The sequence below is a fragment of the Paramisgurnus dabryanus genome, chromosome 14 (genome assembly GCF_030506205.2).
Source record: "Paramisgurnus dabryanus chromosome 14, PD_genome_1.1, whole genome shotgun sequence".
Lineage (NCBI taxonomy): Eukaryota > Metazoa > Chordata > Actinopteri > Cypriniformes > Cobitidae > Paramisgurnus > Paramisgurnus dabryanus.
This window is the reverse complement of record NC_133350.1, coordinates 32,793,978-32,814,128: the sequence shown is the minus strand read 5'-3', so window position 1 is coordinate 32,814,128 and position 20,151 is coordinate 32,793,978. Positions and strand designations below refer to the sequence as shown.

The following is a 20,151-nucleotide window of genomic DNA, read 5'->3' as shown; positions in this document are numbered from 1 at the left end:
AGAGAGAGAGAATAATAATCCCTACCTGAGTCTCATTCACTCCTTCATTAAGCATCACTACAGCCACTGGAGAGGCTGAGAATGAAACCAAACCCTGAGCAACAGTAACACCAACATCTCTGGGTTGTCAAATATCTTCAAAAAGCATCCAGAAGAGCATATCAAGAAGGAAATATAAGGTAAATAAAGCTTAAGCTTTTTTCTTGAAAGTTCACATAATTTACTAATTAAGGATCATTTTGAATTAGAAAGTAAAACATTTTCATTGTTCTTTCGAAGAGAGCCCCCACAAAAAAAGCATTTGCCGACTTTGTGGTTTTATGGATCTTATAATGTTCTTGAAGTTACAGTGTAGCCTATGTGGGTTTTAGTATATTACTTTCTAAAGATCAAGAAAATAATTGTTGCTTGAAAAGTTGTCCTATTAAATCCCATTAAGCCTCCTTTACTTTTGTGTTATGTTTTAGGTTATTTTATGTCTTGTTGAAATGTGATTTGTGAATGATTGAATCTGTAATGCACATCTCACAGGGAATTAAATACAGAGGGGAAAAAATCAATTACAGGGTCCACTGAGGTCAATTAACTAAAGCCCAGTAAGTGAAAGTATTGCTTCAGCAGATTGTGAAATGTAATGTGAGTTGTGTTTCAGGTGAGAATGATGCAGAGAACGGCACTGCTGGCAGTCTGCTGTCTGGTGCTGCTGGTAAAATCATCTCCACTTTATCCTACACTCAGGTCAGTTTGCTTTTCTGAACGCATTATGTTTTTTTACATGAAAATTATTATCCAGTATTTTATAATACATTATTTTTAGTATTAATATGACTTGTTTGGTTATTAGTATTTTATTTCTTAAATGTTGGTATTTTTGGTAAATAAAAGCATATTAATAAAAGGTCTAATTCATGGTAGAGATTAAATAACTCGTACAGTGTGTGTTATTTTAACTGAAAGCATAATTCAGCCACACATTACATTAGTTTGTTAACAATTTTTTTTTCAAATATTTTGGTTTAATTGAGTTTTAATACATTTCAAGGCTAAACAAACAATATGTAGTAAACTGTTATGTCCATTTATTTTTTTTTTTGTCCTGAATAGAAATATATCTAATAATATTTTCATAGCATTCTCATTTTCATTTTTCAACATATTTCCATCCCTTGTTACTAAAAGTGCACAACTTATTTTTACACAAATATTGTAATTTTAATATTTAATATTGTTTTCTGAAGAAATACAGAGAGCAGGGTGAGTGGCGTTTGGGTGTCATTTTAGGATTTACCTGCAAAAATGTATTACAGTCATATTGTAATATTGTTACCTCTACAAACATGCAGCTTCAAAAAAGTTTTTGTTAAACAAGTTAAACAATTTCAATGCGGTATTTTTAATATTGTTTTTAATATAAATTAGCATTCTTTAAATTTTCATCATCGTTTTGATTTAAGTGTGAGACTGTAATCAGACAGTAAAGTTCTCTGTTTGCATGCTTTTAAATCAAGAGTAAATTTGCATAAATGCTTGTTTTCTCTAGCAGTGGTTTTCCATGTTTTTCCCCCCTGAATTAAAACCTCAATGATTTTTTTATCATATTAATAACTGTTGGTTGGTTAAGCAGAATGACATAATTTAAGTCAACTAATATATGGGACAAGTTCTTTTTAGGACACATTATATTAGGGCAAAACACTTTATTGTTTGTAATTTTTTTATTCACTAGTAAGAAATGGAAATGTTGAGGTTTTCTAGGTTTCAAGAAGTGTTTCATTACTGAATTGTTTACATTACTATTCAGAAATGTGTTTAAATATAAAGAACCGAGACTTTTAATAGTTTATGTGAAATATAGATATTTTGTGGAACATGTAATATTTTATCTGCTAGTTTATTTAGTATTTAGTATAAATAAAAGATAACTTACTAAATTAATTATATTATGTTTCCTGTGTAATCAAAATATTTAAACGTTATGTGGAGAGTTAAAATAATGTTGAGAATCAACATCATCTACAGAGACTAAAATACACTGGAGTAAAATTACCATGGTCAGTCCTACTAAAACTTGGATTAAAACAGTACCTGTCTTGCATTAAAAAAAACTCTTTGATTTCACTTTTCAACAATTTTTTATAGGTAATGTTCATATTATGTATTTCCCAGTGATGATAAGAAAAGTGTTTTTTGTTAGGTTCGGTCAGAGAGCGGCTGCAATATTAATGACCTCCTCCATCGAGGATCCGTTGCAGCTGTCAGCAGACAGACCCTCCTCACAAACACCAGATGTAGAGTTTAGGTCGGTCTTCTGTTACTAACATTAAACTTGCCTACATCATTCATCTAGGGTCTATGTATTTTTCTTTAAACAATAATATGTCTCTGCTGGAGCTTTAAATACCTTTTTATTTTAGGTATGGAAGACATGCTGATGCCATTTTTACCAACAGCTACCGAAAAGTCCTCGGTCAAGTATCTGCCAGAAAATTCCTTCAGACAGTGATGGGCAAAAGACTTGGGTATGTTTTCACGTTTTACATGGACTGCTTTGTCTGACATTAAATTTGTGATTAGTTTTGTTGTTATTGGGGAGCAGTGGTTTATAGTAAAATCTTACCAAACTTCACTTTATTTTTTTCGGTAAACAGAACAGAAACTAAGAACTATGTAAAACGCCAGTCCGGTATCTACGGAGACACCTACAAGCAAGATGTGGATATGAATCTCATTGAGAAGGAACAAAGTTACAGGGAGCCACAAAGAGTTAAAAAAACACTGTAAGTTGACAGTAGTGTTGCACTGTATAAACACTTTAATAGTCTTATTTTAAAGAAGATTATTTAATTTCAATAAATCTTTTCTGCAGTTTTCTGTGCCCTATGTGTGCTTGTGGAATGACACCAGACATCGAATGCTCGGCAAGTCTACCACAGGAGTAAAGAGAACCTCACAAAGAAAACTCTATAAATAATAGTCTATACACTGTTTAATTCTGCAAGGTTTTGTTTGGTCAGCACCTTAACTTACTGTATTTTGTTACATTGTTATTTCTTAAAATAGTTGACTTTTAGCCACATGTGCATGACTGGCCTTTCTTCTTTTAACCCTTTACTTCTGTGCGTTTTATTGTTCAACCAATAACCACAAGCTGTGTTTTCCTTGTTTTATTTCTTTTCATTAAAAAAAAAAACATTGAGCCATTTGTGTTTTGATGAATGACCAAATAATTCCAATTGTGATGACAAAAACACCCCTGCTCTGATGTTTTGATACAAAGAGAAAATCCACCCAACATGAATATGCTAAATCATTACAAAAATCATGAATTTGCATTTAAAAAAAAAACATCAAAAGAAACAGTGGATGAACACCATAAACTTTCTTTTGGATTACCACCAAACACAAGTTACTGTACAAGCAACAATCATTGTATATCCTCAATGTAGCAAATTCCTTACAGTGCATTCAGTTTTCAAATGAACAAAGTGAAAAGCAAACTGCATGATCCTTAATAAATCTGTTGATGTCAAACTTCATTTTGGGAACTTTTCTTTTTTTAAAGTCTTGTTTCAACTTTTAAACCTCCACCAATTCTTCCCAGATTTCTTAAATAAAGACAAACATGAAACCAAAGCATCCATGGTCTTCTTTAGATGTTTTTTCCAAGATTATTTTGCCTTGAGTCTGAAAAAGAGAAAAAAGGAAAGGTCTTTATTAATACTAGATTTCCACGGTAGTTAACCAAATATCAGTGCTCAAGATGAAGCAAAGAAAAGGTTAAGGTTATAAATTTAGATTAAGTTAAACCCTAACCAGAATATTTGAGTAAAATCAATACAGTGCTGCCTTGCAAAGACGTATAAATAATGTCATGTAAATGATTTCATCTGAAACAACATATGTGAAAAGTACTTTAATCATGCACAAACCATTCAACATTCAAAACATGAGGGGGAATTCACTAAGAATTCTTCATAACCTGTGCTTGTTAATAACATTGTTTGTATGCAGAACTTTACCACCTGATTCAGTTGGAATAATGCAAATCATGACCAAAGATACAAAACAAAATTTGCATGGGACATTTCCTCAACTTGAGGCCAGTTGGTTTTGGATGATACAGCCGCCTATCACAATCTGGCAGAGACTGCTGGAATAATACATCATTTCCTAATGCCCAAAGCATGCTGGGCTACTGAGTGTATGGATATTTGTCATGTTATAAAGGCTTTCTTCTCTTTTGATCATTTAATGATACCCAAAAGATACTGAAAAATGTTCTCTCTTTTTTAGGCAATAATATTGCAACTTTATTTTCACCAGACAAACACTTACAATTGGGAGTTTTGTGTATTCTGTAACAAAACTACTTTGCATATAGGAAAAAGTTGTGTTTGCACTTTAGACTCACTTGACTTAATTCCCATCTAATAATGTAGTTTTCATTAAAAATTGTATCCTGATGATCAAAGGGGACAGAAAAACGCATCAGAACTTATACTGTGTGATTTCTTTGAATTGTCTGACAATGACAAGAGAGTTGCAGTTGTTGCTCCGCACTTCTAGGATTTAAAGGATTAGTCCAGTTTCTTAAAAAAAATCCAGATAATTTACTCACCACCACGTCATCTAAAATGTTGACTGTCTTTCTTTGTTCAGTCATGAAGAAATTATGTTTTTTGAGGAAAACATTCCAGGATTTTTCTAATTTTAATGGACTTTAATGGACCCCAACCCTTTTTTTCGACGTAGTTTCAAAGGACTCTACCAAACAAGGCATAAGGGTCTTATCTAGTGAAACGATTGTCATTTTTGACAAGAAAAAAAAATGCACTTTTAAACCACAACTTCTCGTCTATATACGGTCCTGTGATGCGCCAGCGCGACCTCACGCAAAACGTCATCACGTCAAGAGGTCACGGATGATGTATGCGAAACTACACCCCAGTGTTGTGGAGAAAGAGGACCGTTCTGACGTTGTTGTATGTCGAATGATACTAATTAATGTCTTTGTGTCAGTTTATTGTTTAAAATAGTCCGCAAATGTGCACTTCATATATGTAACACGTGACCTTTCTACGTCACTACGCAATTACGTGAGGTCGCGCTGGCTCGTCACATAGCCGGAGGAAGAAGAGAAGTTGTGGTTTAAAAGTGCATATTTTTTATTTTTCTTGTCAAAAACGACAATCGTTTTGCTAGATAAGACCCTAATGCTTCGTTTGGGTTAATTTTGAGTCCTTTGAAACTCTGTTAAAAAAAAACTGTTAAGTGTTTAGTTAAGTGTTAAGTGTTGGTGTCCATTAAAATGAGAAAAATCCTGGAATGTTTTCCTCAAAAAACAGAATTTATTCTCGACTGAACACAGAACGACATCAACATTTTGGCTGACATGGTGGTGAGTAAATTATCTGGATTTTTTTTAAGAAAACGGACTAATCCTTTAATAGCATCATAATTTGAGTAAAAAGCAAAATATCGGAAGATGTCATTCTAAGTAATCGAATGCGCAATAAGCGCAGAATTTTCGTTTTTAATCGGTGCATCTCTTTTCAAATCATTTGACAAACACATTTGATGGTATATGTGAACTCTCAGGTATTCCAGTGAAATACTGCGCTTAGCAACGTTTTAGTGAATTCACCCCTTTGGTGCTTTCCAAATTGTTGCTCATGCAAAACTTCAATCAGGCAATTCAGCAACCAAGAAACTTCTGTGGTGACAAAAAGGACTTGGGGGCAAAAAATAAGTTCATATCTCAGATTAGGCAATTTATCAGGTGGGGAATGAACTGCAGGTTAGCTGTCATCACTGCACAGACTAATGAAGTGAGACACAAACTTAAGTTAAAACAAGGCATCACAACACTCAAAATCACAACCAATCGATAAACAACAGCACAATGTGAAAACTATGCTTGGACAGTTATGAATTGCCACAATATTTCAATGAAAAAGCTTTGCATCATTAACAAACCAACACAGCCATGCAGTTGATGTTGCCATTAAAATTTTGATGTCAAATAATGGGATGCAAAAATGCCAGCGGCAAGCCTTACTTTAGCCTGGAAGATCGGCCTTTTATTTTAAAAAACATATTGTCATTTACCGCAGGCTTCTATACTTTGCCAACCTACTACTTTGCTCAGCAGCGATCCTGAAAGGGCAAAGAAAGAGAAAGGATGGAAAAATACAAGCAGAAAGGTTAAAGAAATAAGCACTGAGGCTTATGTCGGTCACACATACAGAGATGTTATTGCTGAAGGTAACTCAGTGGACGTAATGCTGAAGGTAGTGGTATTGGTAGCAACTTCCTACAGTATATTAAAAAAATTACAATTTCTATTAGTTTTACAGGATTATGTTTTTATATGAAAATACAATAACAACAGTAAAAATAATGTTGTGTTAGCTTTATATCTGCAAATCACTGCGTATATGCGTTTCATTAGAAAGGCTATACTGAAAAATCTCTAGACAAGCAAAATTCAGCACCTTTGTGAACCCCATCCTGGTGTAAACGTCAACAATGTCAAGACACTTGAGGGTGCCAAAGAAAGCATTTAAATAATCTGTTAAATTGCTCTCTAATATCTACATTGAAGGTATGTGGCTTTATTAAGTCCAAAAATTATCTAGAATCAGTTTTACATGTCCATCTATCAACCTCTATAATAAAAAGGGCTGTAATTGCCTTATTTGGAAGGGTCATGAATAATAATGTTGAGCTCTGCTATGATTGGCTGTTTCACAGCACAACTCATGGTAAATGGTAAATGGACTGCATTTATATTGCGCTTTTAACAGACCTATGGCCATCCAAAGCGCTTTACAATTAGCCTCACATTCACCCATTCACTCACACATTCATACACAGACGGCGGTGTCAGCCATGCAAGGCGCCAGCCAGCTCATCGGGAGCAGCTGGGGTTAGGTGTCTTGCTCAAGGACACCTCGACACTTGGTCCAGTGGAGCCGGGGATTGAACCACCAACCTTCCGGTTTGTAGACAACCTACATGAACCACTAGGCCACTGCAACAATTGTGTTTGAGGCTCACGATATGACATTACCATGTACATAACTCTTATAATCTGTCTAGATAAATACAGTTTAACATTCTTCGGCACCTTTAAGTTCCCTCAGTGGTTTTCTGAGAGCCCCTAAGATACTTGCCACCCACCAAAGGTTGTTATTTAGAAGTGCACACAAAAAGTAAAATAAAAATTAATTCTAAACCAGTGAGATTAATCTAGTCTCAAAGGACAAAATATGAGAAGATCATTAGAGACGGTGACGCATGCCTAAATTAAGCAAAGAGAGAGAGAGAAACAGTGACACAGCCGTTACAAGTTGCAAGAACTTTTTGCTGTTGTCCAGCCCTGTAGCACTTTTCTATACCATGACCTTGCACACCTTTATATAAGTTTAAAAGATTAACTTTTTATTTATTTCTTATTAGCTTGTGGAAGTGTTTTGAATAAGCAGGATGGAAACATTACCTTTTCACAGCTTTTTGTGCCAGCATTCGATTCCCAGCCAAGAAAGTGAGGCTGCCGATGATAGCCAGATACTTCAGAGTCTGGAACATGTCTAAGTGAGTCCAGTACACGTACATCAGACCCAACATAGCTGGAGGTGAAGAAAAAAAACAAAGGACATAATAAAAGTATCAACAATAAATCAAATCTTATAACTATTTTATTACAGTATTATATGATTATGAAGTTATACACAAAGAGCTTGCTTACACCTAGTAGTAAAATGCATTTTGTTTGATCAGATCACAAGTGGTGGAGAGAAACACACATTCGCTTTTACACCTGGGGCCTGATTAAAAAAGTATGCATACACAAAAAAACACAGCATCGTTCATATTTATAAAAACGGTCTTTGACGTGGAAAAGTGCTTAGCACCATGTCAGGGTCTGAGCAAATGTACGCACTTTTGCACGTCCGACTGCTGCAAGTTTTTGGAAATATAATCCATTCTTGCTGCTTGAAAAGGATTTATTCTGCTTTTGTACTGATTACTTCGAGGGAATGGTTTATGGGCAAGTGGTTAAAACACGAGCGTGAGAAATGAGGGGCTTAAGATGACACGCACTACGCTGCTTGTGTTGTTAGAAAACATGCTGCTTAGCGATTTGTATGTGTATATGTAAGTGCTAAAGATACATAATCTAAAGACTGCGCTGAACACTCCACACATCCCACATTAGACCAATATGTGGAGAGCAGGCTGTATTTTGTGGCTGCTCCAATACATTCGTCCAAATGCGTGTTTACGCCACCAATGGATGAACTCAAAACGTTTTACACTCAATTTACACCTGTCTTTAGAGTCATCCACTTGCAATTCGACTGTATTTGCATGCGCTATGGTCTTTAAAATACACATAACACAAGTTTCTTTCCAGTAATATAACAACGTGTTTCAGCTTGGTGACAGACCAGAATGAGGTCCTCATCTCACCTGCATGGCCGATATGGAAGAGAATAGTGCTGGGCGACAGAGTAAAGTTTGAGATATTGGCTCCCAGTTTAAACCACTGAATAGGAGACAAAAGAGAAACATAAATGAGTAAAGAATAACTAAATACATAGCAGCATCACAGTGATTAACAGTTTTTACAACTTTTATGCATATCAATTTTTCCAGTCCTCCAGATAAAGAGTTCAACTTACCAGTATGAGCAGAAGAAGAAATGGGGAGAGGACCAGGGCAGTAAATGCATTAGACACAACGGTTGGTGGTTTCTTCTCTGGCTCCCTAAACAGATGCTGTACAAACACAATGCTATTAATACCAGGAACACGGTAACAAGCAGGGCTGGACAGTTTAAAAGGTTAATATTTAATAAGTCAGTCAGTTTAACCAAACGACAACTGAAAATGGAATCACAACGTGTTTTACACAGTGTTTTTCACTACTTAAAGGTATAGCGGAAGATTTTCCCGAATTATTTAAAAGAACCGCCCCTCGATATTTTAAAAAAAATGCTCCAGAGAGCAGATGGGGACTCGAGTTTGAGACTCGGACTCGAGTGCGACTTAAGTCGCACACACAGTGACTTCAGACTCGACTTGAGACTCGACCCTCAAAGACTTCAGACTCGACTCGGACTCGAGCCATGCGACTCGTGAACAATGTTTATTTTTAGGAAACGTCTGATGAGCTCGCTGTCATACCCCTCCCTCCGTTACCTACAACTTGCCCACGACGTAACACGTGACGTATCTGCTCCGCGCGCGAGGCCGCGAACATACATGTTGACTGTACCTGCAGGCAGCCGCTGCTGTGGCATTCATCTGAAGCTTTGGGTAGTGCTGTGACGGATCCGCGGTTCGGCTCGCATGCGATTTGCGGATTAATATGCAATTTAAATAGGGTAAGTTTGTCATTAACGTGTTTCTAAGGCTTGCAATTGTTTAAATGGTTAAACAATTTAACCGCAAAAAGGCGCTCAAGTAAGCAGATTTCTGTACGCACATGCGGTTAAGTGTATCCGGTCCAGCTCCAGTCAGGTCCAGAGTTGCGCTACTTTGTGTCATACTGTAGTGTAGTCCATTAACATACATTTGCTGAATAGAGCAATGAAAAACAACGTAACGTTTTTATGTGAAGCGACTGCTGCATCTTCTTCCTGTAGCGCTGTTTGGAATATTCTCTGCCTGTGTTTGAGCACGCGTTTAAGTGCCCTCAGTAGGGCACATACAGAGAGAAGTGTTTCAAAAGTTAAGCCAACATAAAATCTTTCTTTTCTTGACAAGGCACATACACGCAAAATGATCTCACAGTATTCTTTTTCTAATAAAAACATTTTTGTTTGTGTCTTAAGAAATCAGTCAGAAACCAGTCTGGGCTTATTTGTTCTTAATAAAGAGACAGTAACCTCAATTAACCTACTTAAGTCTGTGTCATTTATGTTAATCAAACAACCCAAGACAAACAGAAAATCACTTCTATTGCTCAATAATAATAATAATAATAATAATAATAATAATATATAATTTGTACAATAAAGACAGTGTTATTATCCATTGAATTTAATTTCTGTACCTAATGCTAATTTAAGACATTACTTAATGTGCATCTTTGTTTTTTTATAAATGTTTATAATTTCTTTATTTGTTATTAGAGTTTTATTTGTTACAACGAGACTCAAGACTTGACTTGGACTCGAGCCCAGAGACTTCAGACTTGACTTGGACTCAAGCTCAAAGACTTCAGACTTGACTTGGACTCGAGGTCAAAGACTTCAGACTTGACTCGGACTCGAGCTCAGAGACTTGTGAACATCTCTGCCCGAGAGGGAACGCCTGTTAAACGCGTGCACGAGACAGAGAGAGAGCGTGCAGGAGCTCAGTTCTTCTCTTCGCTCTGTTTACAAGTTTCTGTCGGCATGTTTACCATGTCTGTGCGGTTCGTGACTTGTGCCAGGGCTAGCATCGCAAATCATAGCTTACATCAACTTTTACCAGCAGTGATTTTAAATGGATTTCTCCAAATAGCATGACAAAATGTACCAGTAGAAACTTCGCCTGGAAAGCCCAACCTGTCCTTTTAGCTCATGCCAGCGTGTGAAATAGTCTCCCGTAAACATCTGGTCTTGTTTCTTTATTTAAAGTCCTTTCTCTTCTTGTCATACAATTCGTAGACACTTTTTCTCTTGCGACCCTCAGACATTTTGAAAAAAACACAGTGAGAACGCGACCTTCAATGAATGGTTGAAACCGTAGCACAACACACATACACGTGAAAGTGCGCATGTGCAGAAAGCGAACGTAGAGGCGAGCACGTGCGACGGTTATACGTCAACATATAATCAGAATGATTGTAATCTGGGATGACCAATAACAGTGGTGATCCACCCGGAAAACGAAAATCTTCCGCTATACCTTTAAGCATGCATTTGTCTTCTAAAACATTAACATTCATACTAATATTAGGAAATTCAAGAATAACAAATTAATCGTTTATTCAGAGTATAAAAGAAAAAAAAACCTACATCTAACACAGTGTTTGCTAATGAAGTTTAGAGATGCTCTAAATATGATGTTTGTTTTATACATTTTTGCAATATTACTTGACTGATAAAAGATATTTATTAGGTGCACTGAAAGTAATATTAATATACATCATCTGTGCACAATGTAGGGCCTTAAAAACATCAGGCAACCGTTTACGCCAGGGGTCTTCAATTAAAATAGCTTGAGGTCCAGAAATGAACCCTCCTCCAAGCCAAGGTCTGGACAATTATGTACTGCACGTAAAAACATAAATTGACGGCTTTCACCAGACTAAAGAAATTAGTGTAAATATTTGCTTTTATTGAACAAAATGTAAGTTATCATGTATTCTGAATAATCTCTCTTAATTCATATGGACTTTCTCTCTTAATTTGTACTGTTCCTTTAAGTCTATAAAAATGTAAATAAGCTCAAATGAAATAAATCAGGTTAAACTGAGTTTAACTTAAAGATGGAAGCATAATCTTCCTAGTTTAAAAAAAATCACATTACATTTATGTTAACTTGCATACATTAATCTGTCTGATAACTTTAGTGGGAGAAATTGCTTTGTCCTTTCCAGCTAACATTTTAAATATTATTTTCCTCACTTCATGTCTTTCTTTTCCATCTAAAAATGTTTCACGCAGCATCCATGCACTATTTCCCCATCTGTAACGGGCTTGTTATGCTTTCCTAAAATCCACTGTATTTTCAGTGAACACTCATAGGCTCGTTTTTGGGTGGAAGTGAGTGAGGACCCGTGTGGGTCGCTCAGACTGGGCTTTTAGTTCATTTATTTTTCGCACCCTTCCCTCGTACTGCTGAGGGTAAGTTTCTTCAAAGTGTCTATGTTTAGTTTCGTAATAGCGTTTAATGTTACCACTTTTGACAACCGCAACAGACTCCGAGCAAATGAGAAAGAATAAATGCGTATTTTTCCACCCACCTCAAAAAATAAGTTTTCAGCACCAACTTTCCTAATTTATGAGAATGCCATTGTTTTTCACTCTCTGCTCTCTTCGCTGCACATCTGTCTGTGATTGTTCGTGTCGGCGCGCAGCACTCAAACCTGGGTCGGTGTAGGACCCAAATAGCGCTACTGAGCTGCCTTTAAGTGCCTGATATAAAAAGGATTTTATAATAACGTTAAAAAGTATTTGCTTTTTATTTATTTCATTGCGTCAAAAGGATTTGCGGTCCGGAACGACGCATCTTGCGGTCCGGATTCGGACCGGGGTCCGCCATTTGGTGAACCCTGGTTTACGCAATCATCATGTAAGCAATTGGCCTTCTGGCTTGTCAATCGCTGCCATTACATTTCTTGTGAGAGTAACTTTACACAGGCGACTTATGTGCATAGCGCATGAAACTCTGTTGTTAGTTTCGGTTTGTTTTCATTGTTGCTCCTGCTTTCCTCCTCGAATTTGCACCATGGAAGAGAAGAAACTCGAAGGAGGATGCAAAAGAAAGACTTTTTTTGAAGTCCGTGAGAAGAGGAAAAAATTGTCAGAATAACGTAATCTAACCAAAGTGGTTCTTTGAAATGTTTCTCCACGCTGGAGAGCAACAAAGGAACATAGAGGTGTCAAGACAGACACGCAGTTCACAGAAATTCTTCTCGACAGGTAACAGTGATTATTCTTTCTTTTAGGAATAATTATTGTTGTACTTTTATTCAGGCATATTAACGTTGTTCCTGTACTGTAGTTGTAAGGCAGTGACCAGTCTGCTACATGCTAGTTGAAATGGGAGTAGCGTCAACTGAGCTAACGTTACGTCTTATGTGTTTATTATCATATCATTTATGTAATGAATCCACTGACGCGACACAGCATATGCCGATGGTAAACAAACACACATGTTCCAATACTTGTGCATGAGTTTTGGGAGCCGTTCCCTATAAATGAGCTGTGAAGGAGGGGGGCTGTTCTTACGCTTCTTAGTCGGCGAAAACATCCTCTTTTGCACCTTGAAGTCTTTCTTATACTTGCAAGTATGTCACTTCATTACAATTGTAAGTATTCGCTATACAGCCCAGTCCAAGTGACAGGATGAAAAGCTGTTAGTCTCTCTCGACCGCTTACCTGGATTTCTGGTTTGGGTGTGTACAATGTTTTGGCCTGAATTGTTGAAGGTGCCTCTTCATCCAGAAACTTGAGCACCACATCAGCCTTTGAGAAGACATTAGACATATTAAATACATTAAATCGGTCCTCCAACTGACTTAAAGTTCTTAACAAGGAAATTTACAGTCTTAAATACAGATTACATGCAAACTAAGGCCAAACAAGAAACACAGCTCAAGCGGTCTTCAATAGAAATAACTTCCTTACCACGTTCCACAAGATTGGGTTCTCCAGCGTAGCATCTCCCACCATCAGGTGAAGAGCATAGGTTCCAGAAATTGAGTCAAACTCTGTCTTCCTCTCAGCTGTGTCCAACTCAAACTTATACAGGTTCTTGCTGTCGGGCTCGGCCACAAACACCACCTCCTGACCCGTCTTCTGATTGTGTAACCTCACAAAAGTCTAACAGGAACGACTAGAATTAATTCATCTTCAATAACAGCACATTTGAAGTAGTTCTGCTGTTCTTTACAGTCCAGCAACATAAAAGTAAAAGTAAAGAAGTCCCAATATATATATTATTATTGATATTATTATCAGCTCAAGCCAGTTTGTGACAAGCACCTGGTGAGGGGTGAGCTCCACTCCTGTGGTCTCATCGATTAACTGGAACGTCATGGCAAAGTTCTGATGGCTGTCTGCCATAAACGACGCCTTGGCTTTACTTGGATATTCCACTCTGAAACACAGTTTGGCACGTAAGTCGGCACAATTTTGCAATGACAGGCATACAATATAAAACATGAGATAAAAGCTCATCATACCTGGTGGTTTTGGGGCCAATGCTCTGGTCCTTATCCACCACAGACAAGTCCATGTTGTTGATGGCGACCTTGGTAGAGACCTTTACCTTGAGCTGAGAAAGTGGAAATTAAAGGTTAAATATGAAGCTTTGAAAATGACGAAACTATTCTAATACATCAAAATGGACATTTAACAGGCTTAACATGTAGGAAAGAACAGAAAAATACAGCAATTACAGGAATTGTGTGGCATTTTTTAAAATCCTTTGTTTAGAGGAAGAAACCTTTGACCTGATGGAAATTTCCTACAGCAAATGTGACGCTCACTTGACCTCACAATTATAAGATGAACAGTCTGGACCACTGGACCAATTAAATATCTGAACGCTGATCATTGCGACAAATACAAGTTAAACTTTTAGGTCAACCCTTTGTCCTCTTATATAAATTGAGTCATGACAAAATGCTACACAAGCTTAACTACTTAACTTTTTGTATAAAGTTTCAGATTACCTCAACGTTGTTGGCAATAAACCGGCTGTCGCCGCTGATGGCAACAGAAAACTGATAGTAGCCACTCGCTGGCTGGCTGGCCATGAAATTCAGCTCAAAAATCCCACTGTAGAAAACAGAGAAAGACTTAAAAACACAAAAAATATTTAAAATTAAAACTCATGCTTACAATTGCTTTACATGTCCAGTGTGATGCGGTATTGACACCTACAGCGAGTTTAACGCTGCAGATTTCAGAGTGGCTATACTGTTGATGTCAAAGGGCTTTCTTAGTCTTTTAAAAATCTTCATTGTATTATAACATCAAATTAGTTTTCTTCTCACTATAGCTAAACATTGCTAACTATATAGCTAACAGTGTCTCAGAGAAGATGGATCATATACAAGCCTCGTTCACACTGCATATAAATTCGGTTGTCATCTTTTAATGCTTAATCCTGTTCTATAAACAGACACTTTAGTCATTTACGAGTGTGACAACTGCATTCTACAACCAAAATCATTCCCGCAAAATGCAGGTAGTGACAACCGCATTTACAGAATCGTGTAATGTACCGTGGTTGTATAGTGCATATTAAGGGGCGGTATTATTGTAATTAGTCTTGCTACCTACTTTAAGTTGATAGAAGCACTGTGGACCCTATTATAGCACTTAAACATGAAAAAAGTCAGATTTTCACACCAAAATCATGATAATGAGCCAAATCAATAAACGGTTAAGCACCACCATAAAAAAAATTGTGGACCCGGCAACACTGCAAGACAGCGCCCTGGGAAGCAACCTCACAAATGCACAACACACAACATAAAGACGGAAGTTTATCGTAAAACATAATGCTGTAATATTATTTTGGTTGAAGTCGTGAATGATAACCACACGAAATCAGAACGTTGCTATGGTTACACATGTGTCAATCATTTTCGGGAGTAAGTCTTGGTCTGTGTGTTCATACATGGAACGATAATTTAAGGGATTCACTCCCGCATTTAAATGCGGTTGTCACTCCAGATGGCTTGCAGTGTGTATGCCACAGTAAAGTATTTAAAGGGATTGATGAAATGTATGTACTCTCTGAAAGTGAAGGGTGCTTGGTTCAGGATGGCAGATTTCGCGGACACAGCAGTGGCCGACTCCACCAGTACAGTGGCTGAGGTGAGCGGCTGCCACAAAACGTCTGTCACATGAAGCTGTATGCAAACACACAAAATACAGATCATCATCAAAGAGCTCGCTGTGTGACAAAAAAAACAATCTTTAGAGTCAGGTAACACATTTACAATATTAGTCAACATTAGATTATTCAATATTAAAGGAGCGGTGAACAAATGAAGGGGGAGGGGGGCTGGAATGGTCCCGGACGTCCTATAAGCACTGAGGGACTCCCTATGAAGCACACAAATATAAATTGGGGGGTCCCCTGGATTTTATTAAAATTGAAATACTACGTATATCTAAAAATATTGTGCCACAAAGCAATACTGTCCATTATTGTCCCAATTTCACAATTAACTAATCCAAAAGATTTCCTTCTGTAATAAATGTAAACCCTCAATTGCGCCTCACACTGTTTTCTGGAGGAATTGGCAGATTTTTAGATTTAGGATTGGGTTATGGGGCAGTCACGTTATGTCGTGTGGTGTGAACTGATCAACAACGTGAACACTCCTGATTTCACAGAGAGCAAGTCATGTAGTGTGAACCGCACAGTTCAGACCAACGTTTTAAAGTCATGTAGTCTGTACGAGCCTTTAGGGTCTTCAATAAGAATAATCTTAAACTATTATTTTATACTAATTTGAGGGGTAAGAATGGTTCGGGTTACAGTTAAGGGTAATTTGTTGTTTCTTTGATTAAAACGTTGATGCAGGACCAACAAAAAATGTTGAATCAGGATCACATCTTACTTTTTGAAATCACGGCGGCCCTATAATGACTATCTAGGGTGCCCCATAACCTTCGACATAATTAGAACATAATTTTTTATATGACATAATTAGAACACGGTTAACAAGATTATATGTTCACAAAATGTTCTTTAAATTACGTAGGATGAGTTTGTGTAGAAAAAAAAATATACCTGTAGAAGGGGTTGACTGTGGGAAACTGCAGCAGTGCCCTCAGTACTGACAATAACAGGTACATGAAAGCGATTGTTGGAGAGAGCTGCAGCCGCACTGGCCACACTGAACGCCTCTGACAGAGAGTCCCATGACTTCTTACTGAAGATTGAATTCACCAGCTGAATGACCTGATCCTGCCAGGGGGACCAGAAAAGCAGTTATTTCTTTTGAGAAGGCACTACAAATACACGAAAACGGCATGAAACGGTTTTATTTCATTTTTTTCAGGTTGAAACTTGATAGATGCAAACCAAAAGACTCAATATCTAATGAAAGACCAGCCTGGCATTAGTGCATAAACAGCCACATGTGTAGCCTTTGTGAACTTGTGAATGATCAGATATACTCACATTTGTAATTTTTTACATTAAACAACTTATTTTTTTTACATTGTATGCAAGCAGAAAATCACAATGTTTCAAACTGAAATTATAAGCAAAGCTGTCTACGCTGGAAGCACCCATCTGTATTCTGGTTAGCGTTGAATTTATACTGTAGTATTAACTGTGAAACTAAAGCTCTACCAGGCTACAGATTTTTACCATCGCACTAAAAATCTGTTCTGCATAGTTCTACATCATGCATTTTCTGAGGGCCTGATCTACCTCTTTAAGTGGCGGCTCAACGTCCACATGATCTGACAGGGCGTAGGCAGAAGATACAAACAGTGCTGTGGCTTCCAGACCCTCTTCAAACTGAAGAAACACTCCACCCAGATCATCCAAACGGGCTGCCAGATCCTACAATACAAAATGAAGAACACTATAAAACTATAAAATACAGAAATGGTTCGTAGTGCCACCTTCTGCTAAATGACAGGAAATGTGTCACTCATCAATGTAGTCACGTAAAATAAGTGTAGCCTCAAGCTTACACCTGATTGGTCTGTGTTCAGAAAACAATCTGCGTCTCACCTCAATCTCCTCCAGTATCTCCGTGAGTTCAGCTTGCTGAGAGAGACGCGATGCAGTCTGCAGCGCCAGAATGATTCTGTCAAGAGATAAAAGATGTGTGACTACAGAACCGACAAATGATAAGAGTCTAAATATTGTGAAATAAACTCACGCCAAGACATTGTCCTCCTTAGAGATACGAGCTTTCAGGGCACCGACCACTTCCTGTGATGCTAGAGGAAGCCCGAGAGAACTGAGAGCACTGACGGACTGATGGATCTGAGACGCCGTGGAGTCTTCGCTCACAGCAGCCAACAGCAAATCACGCGTCTCGTTCGACACCAGAATCTTTCACATCAAAATATAGCAAAACAGTTAACACACCAGCACTAAAAGTGAGCATTTCACCCACGGGTGAAAATGAATACATCTTAATGTAAATAAAATGATTGGGAATATTTTTGTGAGTGACAACGAAATAAAAGTTCATGTAATACGATGTATGAGAATCTGCGTTACCTCACATCCAGACAGAGCTTGACTGGCCTCAGCTGCATAAAACAGCGACTCAACGCTTGAGGTGTCCAGGTTAGACTTGATAAACTTGCATGTCTCCTGTAGGACAGATAAACAATAAAATTAGCTTATAAAGTATAGTTATAATAATCTGTGTTCCTTTAACTTAGCTGTAAAGCATTGTGTTAGAATTAGCAGTACAAAGATCATGGGTTTAATCCCCAGTGAATACACATACTGATAAAATGTCTACCTTGTAATGCCTTGAATCTACCAAATGCATTAAATTGTAAATATTCATTTTTATAAAATTCTTTGAACAATATAAAAAGTTTTTTCTTACATCTGCATCAGCAACAAAGATTCCTAACTTGCCAAGTCCAACAACAGAATAATAGGCAGATTTGAGATCAGTGAAGGGCTGACTCAATACAGCCTGGAGTCTGGCCACATCACTGGCTGTCAAATGATGGGTTGGTGTCAGAGTTTGGGTCCCAAGTACCAGGGAAAGGACCAAAAGGCTAAAGAAACCTTTAAAGAAAAAACAACATCCATAACAATGAGCACCCAATTGTGCAGAAGCGTAACTGATTAAGTTTAGCAATGCAACTGAAAACAAATTGACATCATAGTACAACCCAGTTTGTTATCGTTTTAATATAATCCAACAAAACCCGTGAAGGGGAAAATACTTTTAGGGAATGATATAATTGTCACCCAACAGCAATGACATATTCAGCTCTTGACAAATGAATGACACACAGGCACTCATTTAAAATTACACCACATAATACACCATATCAAACCATACGAATAAAATACCGTATACTGTGCACATAAACACTGCATAAAGCATCTGAAATCATATTTAATGGTTATTAACATCAGAACAAATCATTGCACTGCTGTAAGCTAACGTTACCTGCAACGCCACTATACAGATAAAACACGATTAAACGCGCTCACTAAATATACAGTAAGCAAATCATGAACACATTTATCACTGAGGTGATTTCACGAAGGTAATTCATAAATTAAACTATAAAAATGTGCGAAAATATAACTTACGGAGCTGAGCCATGTCGCCTAATGCAGCGTCACCAAAAGCCCAGAGAACTTCCGGGACACGTGGAAGAAACCTATTTCAGCGCGGTAGGGCGAGCTCTGCTTTTACTGGATCTAATAACGGACATCAAAACAACTTTAGCAACTTATTTTTTATTTTATTTTTAAATTAGGAAAACAAAATCATGGGTTGCAAAAAACGCCAAGTAATAAAATTAATAAAACTAGAAAGAAATGTCATATAGGTTCCACCCCTATGGTCAAGATATGGTATGAGCCACGGCATGTCAAAATGAATGGAGCATGAGACAAATACTGTTTATTCAAGAATCTCTTAAAGGAATTTTTGTTAACTTGTTTATTGGAATTCAAACTTTCAGACGTTTTGAAGTCGATAAAGTCTGAGTTTGAATGAAAAGCTACCGTTTTCCTCTAAATGACTGAGCGCGTGCGTTTTGCTTTGTGTCTGTTTGTGATTGGATATTTCTCACCAGTTGTTCTCATTTTAACCAATCAGGAACCAGGCAATAGATGCGTACAAAGCTGTTTTGAAGGCAAGCCGTCTTCATCACTACACTGAATAAACAATTTTCTTACTTGAATAAATCGTCAGCATGTTTGCTATGTATTATTAAAATGTTATTTTATAAGAAAAAGCAGAAGATTTGTAGCCTTACTGTAAATTTTGTGCAATAATATATGATATTCTATACTAAACAAAAAATAATCTATATTTTTTCAGCATCATTATGGGAAAACCTGAATGACGGAAAAAAAACATTTTTTTATAAGACAAAATATCACATCACATGCTACATATTTGCTGGCGGTAAAATTACGTAAATAAATTCTACCTGTCGTGACATTCCCTACTCTGCATTCTCTTATAAAATAGCATTAAAATCATAGTAAATCTACATGTTGTGTAAAACATGATAAAGATTAGTGGATAGGCTGTCGCTTCATTTAATGATAAGCTAATGTCTTTCAAGCTGTTTCTTCATCTTAAATTAAAAGGAGAAGTGTTGTCAGGTCAGTGCCACCATAGACTGTAAAAAAAGAAATAATAGGTTACCACGGGTGATCCCCGCAGGATTAAAGTATATTTGTCTGCTATGTTTGCATTGAAATATTTTACTCTATCTACCAAGAATAAAAC

The 20,151-nt window shown here is 37.1% G+C and overlaps 2 protein-coding genes across 5 annotated transcripts; one reads left to right on the top strand and one right to left on the bottom strand.

Moving 5' to 3' along the window:
* The first annotated feature begins 56 nt into the window (after positions 1-56).
* On the top strand, positions 57-3,536 carry ghrh (growth hormone releasing hormone). Of its 2 annotated transcripts, none has more exons than XM_065265958.2 (6): positions 57-179; positions 653-738; positions 2,195-2,299; positions 2,451-2,519; positions 2,649-2,777; positions 2,867-3,536. In XM_065265958.2, the coding sequence occupies exons 2-6, from the start codon at positions 659-661 to the stop codon at positions 2,937-2,939; spliced, it is 456 nt and encodes a 151-aa protein (XP_065122030.1). In that variant the 5' UTR covers positions 57-179; positions 653-658; the 3' UTR covers positions 2,940-3,536. The 2 variants fall into 2 exon arrangements, with proteins under 2 accessions (XP_065122030.1, XP_065122029.1); XM_065265957.2 differs by having other exon boundaries at positions 2,415-2,519.
* Positions 3,150-19,138, bottom strand: rpn2 (ribophorin II). 3 transcript variants are annotated; one of them, XM_065265955.1, is made up of 18 exons: positions 18,996-19,138; positions 18,271-18,458; positions 17,931-18,026; positions 17,584-17,759; positions 17,433-17,508; positions 17,124-17,258; positions 16,476-16,652; positions 15,467-15,585; positions 14,398-14,503; positions 13,906-13,997; positions 13,706-13,820; positions 13,349-13,543; positions 13,100-13,186; positions 8,688-8,783; positions 8,476-8,551; positions 7,502-7,631; positions 6,059-6,156; positions 3,150-3,684 (listed from the first exon to the last, which is right to left on the bottom strand). In XM_065265955.1, exons 1-17 carry the CDS (start codon positions 19,006-19,008, stop codon positions 6,105-6,107), a joined length of 1,929 nt encoding a protein of 642 aa, XP_065122027.1. In that variant the 5' UTR covers positions 19,009-19,138; the 3' UTR covers positions 3,150-3,684; positions 6,059-6,104. The 3 variants fall into 3 exon arrangements, with proteins under 3 accessions (XP_065122027.1, XP_065122026.1, XP_065122028.1); XM_065265954.1 differs by having other exon boundaries at positions 6,109-6,156; XM_065265956.1 differs by lacking the exon at positions 6,059-6,156.
* Between the last annotated feature and the right edge of the window lie 1,013 nt (positions 19,139-20,151).